The following is a 14,430-nucleotide window of genomic DNA, read 5'->3' as shown; positions in this document are numbered from 1 at the left end:
AACGAAAAGTATCCCACTAGGGGGCACTAGTGTGGTAACAAGACACTTGGTTAATTTGTATTTGATGTCCTGTTTTCACCTGACTGAGCCACAGTGGCGATGTCCACTCCTTGCTCCTCCGCCATGAAGCCAAGCACTGAGAAGATGGCGAACCCTGCCAGGAAACTGGTGGCACTGTTCAAGAGGCACAGATGGAACGAGTCCCTGCACACAGACACACGCACATGCAAGGAAGGAAATCTTTTGGATGTCAACTTTTACACAAAGTAGAGTACAGCAGGGGTGACCCTTACGTTGAATGCGAGCGACCGGTAGCTCGTGGACTGGTCTCAAGTCGATCGTGAGGGGTGTAGAGGGAAAAAAACCCCAAACATTTGTGTGTCTCCGCATGTTAGTAATATATTTTTGTGTTAATGCACACTGCACCCGAACCATCCTATCAGTCTCACTTTTACAAAAAGTATTAAAAATAAATAAATAAATAAAGCAGGTCACCTTTAATTTACAGTGGCACGTGACCTGCGTCACCGGAAGTTGTTAGCGCTCAGCAGTCTGCTGTTGCAGCTTGTGATCAGAGCTATTGTTCAATAGCTTTGATTATTATTTTTATTATTATTATGATTATCAGTCAAAGTTCATTTCGTGTACAATTCACCGATGGCACCCGCAAAGAATGGCAATCTGGGTCGAGAGAAGAATTTTTAAAACGGTACGCGTGAGCTTCGATAGTAGTTAGCAGGCTGCAAACGTGCGTCGCATGCATCCGCGTCAGGTCTTACACTCAGGTAGGCAGGAAATACTTTTCGCAAACTCCCAAACTTTTTTTTTCTATTTCATACATCTTAGGGGCCGTTATGGTTTTTGCTCATCAGGGCAAGTGCGTGGTAACAGGTTGATCACAGGAGGTTGGTTGATCGGAAAGTAGATTTTAGTTCAAAAATGTTTGGGCACCCCCGGAGTACAGTGTTCCCTTGATACTTTGTGGTTTGGCTATTGAGGATTCACTCTATCGCGGATTTTTGTGACCGTTGGTTCATCTACTGCAGTCAAAAAAAATGTCTAATATTTTTTAGGGGAAATTTGTTTTACAAAATCGAGACCGTGAATATTAGACAGCGCATTTACTGCAAAATCCCTTTCCCGCATTGTGGGTGCGTGGTGAAATAAGCTCTCAAGCGCATTGCGTCATCAGACCTTTCGGAAACTCAGAAAGTTCTTCAAATTAGAGGTGTCAAATTATCGCGTTAATTGCAATTAATTAATTACAGTCATATTTAGGGCGTTATGTTTTTTAATCACGCTAATCTAAATTTTAATCTCAAACTTTATTGTTTCTGTAGGTGGGTTGCCTTTTTCTAATATCCCTTTTTATGTGTTGGCTTCCTGTGTTCGAGTAGTTGATGGTGGGGAAACAACTGTTAGTCATAGCCTGAAGTGGACATTGATTGGCTGTCATTATGTTTGGGCTTGTTTAGCATAAGCTGATTGGCTCCCAATGGAGTTGAGCGGGCTAAGTAAGCAGTGGTGAGGCGAGGAGAGGTGAAAATGGAGAAGCATGTGAGAGTTCTCGGCACAATAAATGGTCAATTTACATTCCAAAAACACCCTGAAGGCACTATTGATAAAAGTAGAGTGTTGTGCCTAATTTGTAAGGAGTTTGCTGACCACTGAAGCAGCTCAAGTTTAGCCTCCTCTGTAGGTGGGTTGCCTTTTTCTAATATCCCTTTTTATGTGTTGGCTTCCTGTGTTCGAGTAGTTGATGGTGGGGAAACAACTGTTAGTCATAGCCTGAAGTGGACATTGATTGGCTGTCATTATGTTTGGGCTTGTTTAGCATAAGCTGATTGGCTCCCAATGGAGTTGAGCGGGCTAAGTAAGCAGTGGTGAGGCGAGGAGAGGTGAAAATGGAGAAGCATGTGAGAGTTCTCGGCACAATAAATGGTCAATTTACATTCCAAAAACACCCTGAAGGCACTATTGATAAAAGTAGAGTGTTGTGCCTAATTTGTAAGGAGTTTGCTGACCACTGAAGCAGCTCAAGTTTAGCCTCCGACATCAATGCAAAGCACCCAGTCGCGAGTGCAGCCATGGCTAACGTTAGCACCGAAAGCGTTAGCAATAGAGGGAGCCATAGCAAAGCTCTTCGCCAAACTAAACTCGAGGAGAACCCCCCTCGTACGAGGCATGAAGTCAGCATAGCTGCTGTGTCATCAGTAGCCTACCAGAAGTGGTTGATGGTTATCTCAGCACTTTATTTTGTCATGAACAGTGTTATTTTTGAAGTGCTAACTTACAGCACTGTGATTTAAGGGTCTCTTATTTATTTTTTATTATCCGAAGCAAGTTCAGTGTTGATTACTTGTATTGCTCAGAAAAGTGTTCTTACTGTTTTTGATATGTTAACCTAAGCACTTTTTATGGACCTGATGTTCTATTTTTATTTTTATTTTGTAATTATTTGGAGATTTGCAAAAACAAAACAGCGATATTCCCCCTGGTGGTCGGAACTAAAGGTTGCAGGTAGGATTTGGGATTAGTCTCAAATACAGCAGAAAGTAAATGGCTTGGACTGCATCTGGTGAAGTCTGTTTAAAAACAATAAAATACTTTATAATACCACTTTTTTGTGATGTGAATCTTTTGATCTGCCTCAATGCTCAATAATGTAATGAATTTAAAACGAAAATAGGGGTTTTCTCAGCAATTTCCAGATGAGATTAAAATAGATTAATTAGATCAATTAATTACAGATATAATTAATTAATCTCACTTTTTTTTAATCTCTTGACAGCACTAGTTCAAATATGCCATTCAGTTATTCGGAGTGCCCCAAAAAAGGGGAGCCCGGTGCAGGCAATGCTGTCCAAGGAGAGTAAAGAGTTGCGTTCATCAATGAATTTCAACCAAGTCACGCTCCGCACCTCAGCAGCGCCTGATGATGACGAAATGTCGTCTTAATAACTAGGTTCAAGTGTTTCTTTTTAATCTTAAAATGGCTTACCTTAACCAGAATCCCACACCGCATTGTAGCCAAAGTACAATCATGATGGATTAATGTGGCTTGCCATGACTAGGGTAATCTTCTGCTTCAGTGGAACGTAACATTCGTGAAAAGTGAGGGAGCACTGTACACTGTATGTTCAAGTGTACCTGGCGACAGTATCTACTGAGTTGGTGGCCTTGCATTATAGCCTAGCTGTGAAAAGAAGCCCAAAGCTAAGTGCTTGGCTGTTTTTGAGCATGACTGAGTCAAGTGTGGGAAATTGGGTAGCTGAGGCTTGTCTTCAAGGTGTGGCTGTCTCCAAATGTGTTTTCCCGGGTTATTCCTTTCATTCTTTCTGGAATCCATCTGACCATTAGATTCTACCATTTCATTTTACGGTCTCGAAATGACTGGCTGATTTGTGTGGCGGTGTGTATGACGGTATGACAAAGTGTCTCACTTGTAACAATTGTTGTTGTATTTGTTGTAACTGCCAAGGGCTGTGAGACTCCCCAAACAGATTCCATAAGAGAAAAATATCTGGGTACCTGCATCCATCCATACCTACAAAGAGGGGAGACAGTCAAGAAAAGGCACTTGGTACAAGCTACGGGCCTTTGTTACCAAACTTTCATATCCTGTCGATATATCATTTGATAGAATCTGCAGTTTAAGTCTTTAAAATCTGGACCACGAGGTGATACAAAACCTAAAGTTCATATTTATGGCCGCAATTGTCTGTCTATACCTGAGGGTCAGCCAAGCGAGTGTGGTTCGGTTTGAGGTAGTAGATGATTCCCTGGGCTGCTCCGGGTAGAGTGGCACCACGCACCAGCAGCACAAAGAGCATAACATATGGAAAGGTAGCGGTGAAATACACCACCTAGAAAGTACACAGCGCAAAAGAATTGGCAAGAATGATTATTGAAAGCAACAAAAAAACTCAGCAAAATGAGGTGGAACGGGTCAGACAAGTCTCGGGGAATACCTGCTGCTATTAAATACATTTCGGGCAAGTGATGGCATTTTATACTCACCTTTCCTGTGGATTTAATGCCCTTCCACACGCAGAAATAACAGACGAGCCACACAAGCGCAAGACACAATGCCAATTTCCAGCTTATCGGACCAAGCTCGTCTAAACTATCAGAGAGGTGAAGCACTTCTCGCCTGCAACATACAGTATACAGACAGTTGTTCCAATTAAAAAAAAAAAATCATTTTAACCAATGAATCATTATTGAGGAGACACTCACTCCCAAAACTCCATAATAGGGGAAGTGACGTTGTCAGGCAGGCTGCTCACATTGGATGTCTGGTTGTGGTGATCAAACATGAAACAAGCATCTGGAGGGAAGCAGACAAATATACATTAGACATCACACAGCTTTCAATGTGGAATTGCCTGCGGCTACCGCGCTGACTGACCAGTGTTCCAAGAGTTGTTACAGTGTGACCAGGGCAGTGCAGTCTGAAAACTGTAGGACAGATAGAGCAGAGCCCAAGCCAGTATGACAATGTAGTACACACATCCATGCAGGATCATGATCTGGCTGGCATAACCTAGACCTGCAGACAGACAAGAAAAAGAACATCTTATTGCGATTTGGTGAGCGATGGTGAACCACAACTATAAAACTCAATTCAAATGAAGATGGCACGTAAATAAAAACAGAATACAATGATTTGCAAATCCTTTCCAAACTATATTCAATTGAATGCTCTGCAAAAACAAAATACTGTAGTTAATGTTCAAACTGCTAAACATTATTGTTTTGGGGAAATATACATTCATTTTGAAATTGATGCAGCTCGTTCCAAAAAAGCTGGGACCTGGGACAAGGGCATGTTTACCACTGTGTTACATCACCTTTCCTTTCAATAACACTCAATATCTGTTTTGGAACTAAGGACCCAAATTGTTGAAGCTTTATCGGGGGAATTCTTTTGCATTCTTGCTTGATTTACAACTTCAGTTGCTCAACAGTCTGGGTGCTTCATTGACAAATTTTGCACTCCATAAATTTTCAACGGGAGACAGGACTGGACTGTTGGCAGGACAATCACAAAGACAATAATTTTACTACTAATGGTAGGCTTGTGCTTAGCTGCGCCCCTTGCATTTTGAGCCAGCTTCCTCAATCGCTGACTGACATCATATCCGTTCGATGAATTTTGGTGATGGAGAGTGAACGCTTATTTATTTCATCCACAGTCACATGTGGAATCATAAATACTCTTAAATGCTGTTGTAAACCACAATATGCTTACAACTGGTTGCGTCTTGAACTATCAAGGGATGCCTAGCTTAAAATTCAAGACACTTGTTTTCTGTGAATGTGAAAGTGTGTGGATCATTTTTGGATTGCTCGTGCCATGTAATGAGGAGATGCTTGTGTTTGAAAATTTGAGTCATAGTTTGTAATTCTATATTCACCATTTGTGGATCATCAATAAAAGCTGACAAAGGTCAAGAAGAACGACGGAGGTGGAAGCACTTTGCTATTTTACACAATTACAATCAATGGTCAATCTGATCACATGTACAGAAATTCCGCACCACTTCACGCTTCTCGTTTTGCAAATTCAGTGCTTGGCGGTTTTTTCCCAAATACAGTATTCATAAAAAAAAAAAAAAAAAAAAAAAAAGCCACATCGGCATTCATATTGTGGAAAGGCGTGTTGTTTCATGTTGATGCGCGAGAGAGGAAGTTTCCCTTCATGTTTGTCTCTTTGTGCTCTGCGATTGGCTGGCAACCAGTTCAGGGTGTCCCCCGCCTACTGCCCGAAGACAGCTGGGATAAGCTGGAGCACACCCGCGACCCTTGTGAGGATAAAGCGGATGAGAAAATGGATGGATTGCCCCCTACACCCCTCGTGATCGACTTGGAACCAGTCCGTGGGCTACCGGTCCTAACATGAATATTAAAAATCATTTGTGATAAATTCTCATCAGCTAACATAGATAATTTTAAGAGAATTGACAGATAGTTGTAACTGATTTCAAAAGCAAGACAAAGTGCTCGAAATTACACAATCCACTGGCTTTACATGAAGATTTTTTTTCCCATTCCAATTGAGATCAAACATCACGTGATTTATCAAGATAGAGTTCATTCATCTATTTAGCACAGTAGTTCTGATTGTTTTAACACTTATTGAAGCAACGGTTTCATAAAAAGAAATTAAAAATAGCTTGAAACAAGTTTTCTCATCATAGACAAGCTCTGGTAAGACATCACCATATTCAAGTGTGTAAACGACGACATCACTACGCATATATGTCAAGAAATAGCATGTGCAAACTGGACAGAGCCGAGCAAACCAGTTAAAGATAGTGTGTTTAGTGGCAGGTTCACATGAGACGGGTTTGGAGTGGCACACAAAGGGGGAGAGAAAAAAAAAAATCACAGGGAGAGGAGCCATAGGCCAAACAAGCACTCGCTAGTGGCGCACTCTCTGACGATTTAACTTTTTTAATATTTGGGACTATCACAATTTGTGATGGGATAAGTTAGTGTGATTCTGTAACTTTTTTGGCAGCTCTGCATTTTGCCACATAAATGTTGGCCCACTCGCAATTTAGCATTTCCATAGGTTTGTTTGAAGGGCAAAATACACATTTTACATCGTAAACAGCGATGTGAGACCACTTATTTCGAGCCTTGCTATAAACAGGAAGGAGCTTCGAGCTGATCCCTGATGCAGGCTCACATCCACATTTAACTCCCTGTCGCACCTACAACACACCCCACCACTGTTCTGCTACCCTCATACATGTCCTGTGCTATTTTAACATAATTCTCTGCCACTCCAGACTTCCTCACGCAGTGCCACAGTTATTCTCTGGTAGGGCTGGGTTGATACAGTAATCCCTCGTTTATCGCGGTTAATGGGGACCAAAACCACCCGTGATAAACGAAAATCTGCGAAGTAGCGTCCAATTAACATAAACGGGTAAAAAAAAAAAAAAAAAAAATTTAATATATACATATATTTTATGTTTGAAAAAATCCGCGATGCACTGAACCCGCGATAAACGAACTGTGAAGTAGCGAGGGATCACTGTATATCGTTCTCGTATCATCATTGGCAAATGAACATTCAAGATATTAATATTGAAAATTAGGATAACGTTAGTCATGTGGTGTTCCCATGCTTGTGCTGCATACACAGCTTCAGGCTAACCAATGACATTACTTCCTTTTAAGTTTGGCATTCATTGAACGCTAAAGCCAGCTAATGACGATCATCTTGCGGAGAGTGGAGAGTGTGAAAGGTAGGTTGGGAGGATGAGAGGGAGCGACGCTAAGACAAACGCAGCCTCTGCCAGAGGCAGAGCTGTGCACCGTCAAGCCATAGAATACTGTAAATACGAAACACATTCAGTATATTGTTTTAAAACAAACCATTCGCAAACGTTTTAACACTGTGTGGTTTTGATCTAATGTCCTTTTTTGTCACCAATCCTAGCTAAAAACTGCATGAAAAGTAGTAGCTGCGCTCTATGTGCACATACATCGTATTTTAACAGCTGAATTCTTCTCTTCATGGAGGTTTTTCTCATTCATATATTTTCTGTTTTGGCTGTCAGACAATGGAGAGAGTTTGAAATACTCGGTGAAATGTGGCCCAGTAAGACTACATGTTAGCTGTTGCTATCTTGAAGCTGTCATCGTTATTGCATCAGCTCAATTGAAACCAAAAATGTATTTTATATCAGAGCGCACAGCCAAAAGTGACGACATGCCCACTACACCTCTGAGAGCCCACAGAGAGAGGGAGAAAAACCTCACATTGATGTACAGTGCAAGAGCAAAACAGAAAGTCGCTAGTTTTGATGCTTCTCTGGAGAAAATAAATCCTTGAGCGCCGAACCACATTTTAGGGGGATCCCAGAAATGCAGGCTCAGAAAAAATGCGATCACAAAAAATATTTATTTACAGAAAAGCGCACTGACAACGTGCAAACAGAAATCACAAAACAATGCAGAAACAAAACGTGCTTGCAAAAGGCAAGGTAATTGTTAAGATGAGAATATAAACGAAATGACAAGAGTCCAACTACACGAAGCACAATAAAGAGCAAGATCAAAGACAAAATAATACTTGCAAATAAGGAACTAGAGAGCAAAAACGAGTTTGACGAGATCGAGAGGTCACTTGAGCAAAAGCAGAAAATAAGATCAATAGTCCGACAAGAGACGAGGCAACTTAAGTACATGGCAAGGCCGCTGGAGGGAAACACCCTTCCCTCCAGCTGGAGCTGAAACACAAGCAAAATCACACAGAACATGTCAAATGTGGGCCCTTGAAGGCAGAGGGATGAAAAATAACTTTCCTTGGCAACCCGAGCTTTTCCACGACGATTACATTTTTTGCTCATTTTCCAAGACTGGAAAACTGGTCAATCATTCTCCAGGTTTTCCAGGATGTGTGGGAACCCTGCTGTTGAATCATTTTATAAACGTGCGATCAAAATTCATAACAAGTGTACAACAACAACAACAGTATCATCACCATCTTATTCTTGCCAACTACACCTTTCTAACTTATTATTTGATTAATCACACAAACTGTTGTTTGCTTTTTAAAGTTATTCATGGCGCGGCTCCTCCTCTGTGAGGCTTTGTTGTGTTGACGTCGGAAAAAACAGTTCGAGTCACACGCTGCGCCTCCGGAGGACAGCGCAAAACACACGACCGCACTCACCAAATCATCATTTCATTTGGAATAATTTACCAAGAGGGATTCAGGACTTCCAGTGTTTGCACATCTGACAAAGAACTGGCTGTTATCTTCACAAAATTGAAAATTGGACACATTTTGCAATGAGTGAGATGAAAGTCAGTGATAATGTATATTTGAAAGTGCATGTTTTGCACAATGATAGGGAGGATGAAGGAGGGAGTTGGAAATGACAATGTGAGATAGAGTGACTGGGTGTCCAAGTGTGCACAGTTAAAGAGAATGGTTTTAGAGTCAATAGTCTGACACACATTGTTTGTTATCTAGTTTTATGATAACTCAACTAGTTATTGATTCACATACTGTCAAATGTAAACTTTTTTGTATTTATTAACGACAACCTGTCCAGAGACGACTGGTGTAAATCAGCATGACAGCAAGCGTCTTTTCTGACTTTATCTTAGTTCCTGTGTTGTTGTGGCACATTTTGTATGGGGGAGCCTCAAAACCCAATCCAGGCTTGCTCAGTTCAAAGCGCAAGGAGTCCATGCAATTACACCCAATGTGTGGGGTGAGCGGTCAACTGTTTTGGGAGGTTTTTTGGGGGGGGTTTTGCAACTATGTGGTCGGGTTCAGAAGCACCGTGCCATGTATGGCAGGCTTTAGCACTAAGCTTAGTAATGTGCCAAGCCACACAACACATGCATTGGAAAATTGGTACAAAAAAAACCCGCAATGAAGCAGTTAACGCACACCACGTACACAAGCACAACAAAACATTTCTGTTCGAGCAAAGATTTGTTAAATCTATCATTAAAGCACAGTTGTAGTACAATGTGAATCTAATTCATTTTTTTAATGAATTGCTGACTTTGTTAATGTTGATGACTGTCAGTAAGTTCAAATTTAAAAAGGAATTGAACCCTGCACCTCTGCACTGTGAGGCGGAGGTTTTGGTCATATCAGTCGGCCCTGCTCTCTGGCTGGGTACACTGTCACAGGCTTTCTCTAGAATCTAGATCCACAAAGACAAAATGCAGCTCCTTCTTGCCCTCTCTATATTTCTCCATCAACAAAGTCAAGGCAAATAATGCATCTGTAGTACTCTTCCTAGGCATGAAATCATACTGCTGTAGACAAATAATCAATTCTGTCTAGCTTCCATTACTCTTTCCAATAACTTAATTGTTTGGTTCGTCAACTTTTTATAGGTCCCGCAACTCTGTATATGGTCCTTGTTCTTCAAAATGTGCACCAACACACTTTGACTGCATTCCTTGGGCATCTTCTCACACTGTACAATGCTAATAAACAACCTGGTAAAAAAAACTAACAAAAAAATAAATAATCCATATCAACCTCTCTGAGATACTTCCATATCTCCAAATGTATGTTGTAAGGACCAACTGCCTTTCTCGTTTTCTTCCTTTTTTTCTTCCTTGTCTCTCATTTTCTTCATTCATCAATTCCTGTCTCTCTTATCTTTGAGATGCAAACCTTTCATGTTGGTTATGTCTTTTTTTCCCCTCCCGGTTTCATCAAAAAAGTTAGTCTTGAATCCAAATGTATTCATCTTTGGAGTGTCCTTGACACATGCTTAGTGAGGCAGCCTCACCTCAGCCCTCGTCTATGGCCAGCGCATTACTGGTGTCCATAATTGCCAAAAAAACTGGTGGCACACATGACACAAAATAAGAATAACTTTTCATTGAAAAACAAAAACTCTCTCTCTCTCTTCAGGCATCTGTCTCTCTTTCTGTCTCTGTCTCTCTCTCTCATTGGGTCCTATTTTCGTGCCAAGCGCAGGTCAAGCACAAAGTGCAGTCTCACTGCGCACATGGATTGGAGCTTTGTTTCTTTTGGTATTTTGCAGGACTATGCACAGGTAGAATCTGGCATAATGGGGCATTTGCGCCTTGGTGCGCCATCGTAGGATGTAAGTACCGTCGTATTTTCACCACCGTAAGACGCACAAAAAAAGTCTTAAATTTTTGCCTAATAATGCGGGTCACCTTATGTATGCATCGGGTTACAAAATCTGTGAATGCTGTTGTGTGACATTAAAAAATGTACGGTAATGTTCTTCGTTACATAAAATAAAAACGCTTTATTGGAGATTTTAATCCTTTCTTCTGCTGCTCTGCCTGACTCACTTGGCTTCCATTACCGGCTGTTCTCTCAACCAATCCCCACGTTCCTACATACCCGCTTGGCCTATGGCAAGTGATAAGGGACATGCATACTTTCCATTTTGAAATTCAACAAAAAGATTGCTGACATACACATGCAGCCCAACCACATTACCAACACGGACAAGGTGCCGCTCACTCTTGACAGCCCGGTGAAACACGCTGTAGACAAGAAGGGGACCAGCACGGTCGCGATTTTTAAGCCGAAAGAAAAGATTGCAGCCAGAGACAGTGAAGTTGCGAGCGGTGTGGGAGCAATGGCGAACACAGCTTCACTAAGACTAGGAGGCAGCGCTGGGCAAGTTTATGCCACAATTAGTGAATGGATTGGGGATGCTTGGGCTGCTGTTTTTCCATGCCAGCGTCCCATAATACAATGTGCCCCTTGTGTATGTGTGAAATACAGAAATGGCACTCGTAACTGACACTATGGCTTTCAATGTGGTGCGTTGTATGGTTGTGAAAATACGGTAGTCTTTTCCTGGCCAATCCTAGCAGGACCACACATTTGCATCAAAATCAGGACTGTGAGATGATGTAGTCGGACGTGTATATGGCGTGGGCAATTGGAGATGGCCTTGCACCCCCGATTGTGCATCTGTGTCAGATAAATATAAAGTACAAAATTACCTCCAAATATTGGGCACATGGTTCTCCAGGCGCTGACCCCGCCTAGGCTTGTGTACTGGCCCAACGAAGTCTCCAGGAGGAACAGGGGAACACCGCACAGCACCAGGAACAAAAGGTAAGGTACAAAGAACACCCCTGGACACACCAATAACACAATAAACCCCATGAAAGCTATCAAAACACTAGCGACTAAGAGATAAGGCAAGATGGGTGAGCAGAAGAAGCTAATTTACTTTGTACATCTCTTCACTCCTGCATCGTTTCCCAGCATTTATTTTACCTCCTCCATTCTTGTAGCACAAGTAAGGGAACCTCCATACGTTGCCCAAGCCAATGATCTGGCCTGCCACGGCCAGAAGGAACTCAGCCTTGCTGGCCCATTGGCCCCTGGCATGCAGGCCAACTTTGTTGATTTCTGTTGTTGTCTGGCTCGGGGTTCTTCCTTTTTGAACGTTGTCCAGCAATATCTCCCCTTCCTGTGGCAGCGACTGGGACGTCATCGCTGGTTACATACACAGCCCCTTGAAAGAAAAAAACCCAAAAGGTTTTGTGCTTTAACGACATGCAGCTGGGTATTTTGCAAACGGGAGCTATTTGTCTGCAGTATGTCCTGTGATCCGCATGTCCCTGGAGTTTCTTGTTTTTTTTTTTTTTTCATTAAAAAATGAAGGTTTCTGAAAACTCCGGCCAAAGTGGGGATTTACGGATACCTCCTGAACCGCATTTGGTGTGGAGAGTCGTAACCGGAGATTTACAGCGTCACCCTGCTACAAAAATGCTCTGACTTTTCATGCGCATTTGTGTTTTCATGAGACACAACGTGGATGCCCACAAAATTGTGTTGGTTATAACCATTCTCCAGGTGGTTTTTGCTTACTTATTTTGCAACGCCAACCACGGCGCCTCGCCGAAGAGCGCAGGCGAAGGAGGACTGTAAGGTCGGCTCTTTACCACCACATGACCAGGAGTGGGCACGTCAGCAAGTTTTGCTGCATCATCTGTCCATCTAAGTCCATCATGCAGCTCTGGCACAGACTGCACTTGTGCCCTACAGCTTGTCCGCAAACTGTTGACATGCTTCCTCTTTTCTTTTTGGTCAGCCTCTCTGATGACTGTACTCTTGGCAGCACACGACCGCATGGCAAGTGCGCTACCAGCTTCACACTCAGTCTTCACGGGAAGTTACATTAAAAAAAAAAAAAAAAAAAAAAAAAAAATCCCCCAAAAAAAAAAAAAAAAAAAAAAAAAAACAATAAAATAAAAATTCACTGACTGAACATCTAGATCTGGGGTCATAAATGGGGTGCCTGCGGGCACCAGGTAGCCCCAAGGACCACATGAATGGCCGACAGGCCTGTTCCAAAAATACTTCCCCAGTGATTGAGTATAGTGATTTTCTAGGAACGTTGTACAAATGATCATTTGAAAATTGTAAACAACTGCAGAGATTGATAGAAATAAAGTGCTGCATATTGGAATTGATGTTTCACAATTCAGGCGAGAAATTATGAACATGGTCACTGTCTTAATAGAAATGAACGTCATGAATTACTACCGATGACTCTTTTTAGAATTGATTATCTTATCAATTACTCGGGTAATTGCCCCCAGGAATTTTGGTGGCAACCAATTCTGGTGGTCGGCTTAGCTGATTTTTTTTTTTTAACTAGCCCAAATAATGACAAAATAATAACCTGATTAAATGCAATTTGACCACATTTTGTTATTTCAGATGAGTGTATCAAACTGGCAGGTCTTCACACTAATCAGCAGCCAAGATGAATAAAATGAAGAAGGAGAAGAAGAAGCCGAAGCAGGCGAGAGGACGAGAAAAGATGTGACTAGGTGTTCAAGCTACTTGGGCTGGATTTTACCCTTTACAACAATACGGAGCTGAAGTCTGGTTCAGGTAAGCCATTTTAAACTTTAAATTAAAACTTTTGGGGGTTTTAGAAGCAGGCAGCCACCATTTAAATAGTTTGGCAAATAAGTGTATGTGAATGGTATGAGTTATGTGTGGATTTGGGCAAATACATTAACTGATAGTACACACCACATAACAATTTAATCACATTAGATTTTCCATCAGTCGGACTATGACATGTTTTTTTTTTCTGACGGACTGACTGACGATTATAGTTTGGCTTGAAAAAAATGACAGACTGACAATGACGGAAGGTAGCCAGGCTGCTGACGGATAACGAATGACGGACGGGATATCCATCCATCCATTCTCTACCACTTATCCGGGGTCGGATTGCGGGGGCAACAGTTTGAGTAGGGAAGCCAAGACTTCCCTCTCCCAAGTCACCTCTTCCAGCCCTCACAAGGCGTTCCCAGGCCAGCCGGGAGACATTGTCTCTCCAGCGTGTCCTGGTCGTCCTACCGGTGGGACATGGCCGGAACACCTCACCAGGTAGGTGTCCAGGAGGCATCAGATGCCCGAGCCACCTCATCTGGCTCCTCTCGACATGGAGGAGAAGTGGCTCGACTCTGAGACCCCCCTGATGACTGAGATTCTCACCTTATCTCTGAGGGCGAGCCTGGATGTATTTGTTTTTCATTTTGTTAAATGCCCACATATGATTATTAATTGATTCATGTGGAAGAAGCTGAATAAAGGAGCAGTAAAACACTGTCCTGCCATTTGGAGTGTTCCATTAAACTGCCACGCATGTTTTTTTTCCCCCACAAGGATGGGGAAAACATGCAAACTCCACACAGGAAGGCCGGAGTCGGAATCGAACCCTGCAGGTCTAAACCGTGAAGCCGACACGCCCACCGGGCCACCATTTATTCATTTGTTATTATTTATTTATTTATTTATTTTTATCTTATTGGATTTTATTTTCTCCCCTTTATTCTTTATTCAGAGATGAAAGTGGACTTTTCTGAAAATTCCGGAAAAATAAATAAATATATACACACACACACACATAC

The 14,430-nt window shown here is 42.0% G+C and overlaps 1 protein-coding gene across 4 annotated transcripts in view; it reads right to left on the bottom strand.

Annotated features, from left to right (window-relative positions):
* The window catches only part of LOC109520925 (sodium- and chloride-dependent GABA transporter 2-like), a 28,681-nt gene that overhangs the window by 2,469 nt on the left and 11,782 nt on the right, over positions 1-14,430 (bottom strand). For all 4 annotated transcript variants that reach the window (XM_019878536.1, XM_019878534.1, XM_019878535.1 and 1 more), the window contains exons 2-9: positions 11,771-12,011; positions 11,491-11,625; positions 4,412-4,552; positions 4,240-4,330; positions 4,021-4,153; positions 3,732-3,866; positions 3,444-3,547; positions 80-204 (exon numbers count right to left, since the gene is read on the bottom strand). In XM_019878536.1, coding sequence (XP_019734095.1) covers positions 80-204; positions 3,444-3,547; positions 3,732-3,866; positions 4,021-4,153; positions 4,240-4,330; positions 4,412-4,552; positions 11,491-11,625; positions 11,771-11,990 — 1,084 coding nt within the window. In that variant the 5' untranslated portion in view covers positions 11,991-12,011. The remainder of the gene's footprint in view (positions 1-79; positions 205-3,443; positions 3,548-3,731; positions 3,867-4,020; positions 4,154-4,239; positions 4,331-4,411; positions 4,553-11,490; positions 11,626-11,770; positions 12,012-14,430) is intronic.

This window comes from Hippocampus comes, unplaced genomic scaffold (assembly GCF_001891065.2).
Source record: "Hippocampus comes isolate QL1 unplaced genomic scaffold, H_comes_QL1_v1.1 scaffold345, whole genome shotgun sequence".
Taxonomy (NCBI): domain Eukaryota; kingdom Metazoa; phylum Chordata; class Actinopteri; order Syngnathiformes; family Syngnathidae; genus Hippocampus; species Hippocampus comes.
The sequence above is the reverse complement of the archived record's forward strand: the minus strand, read 5'-3'. Positions and strand labels throughout refer to the sequence as shown.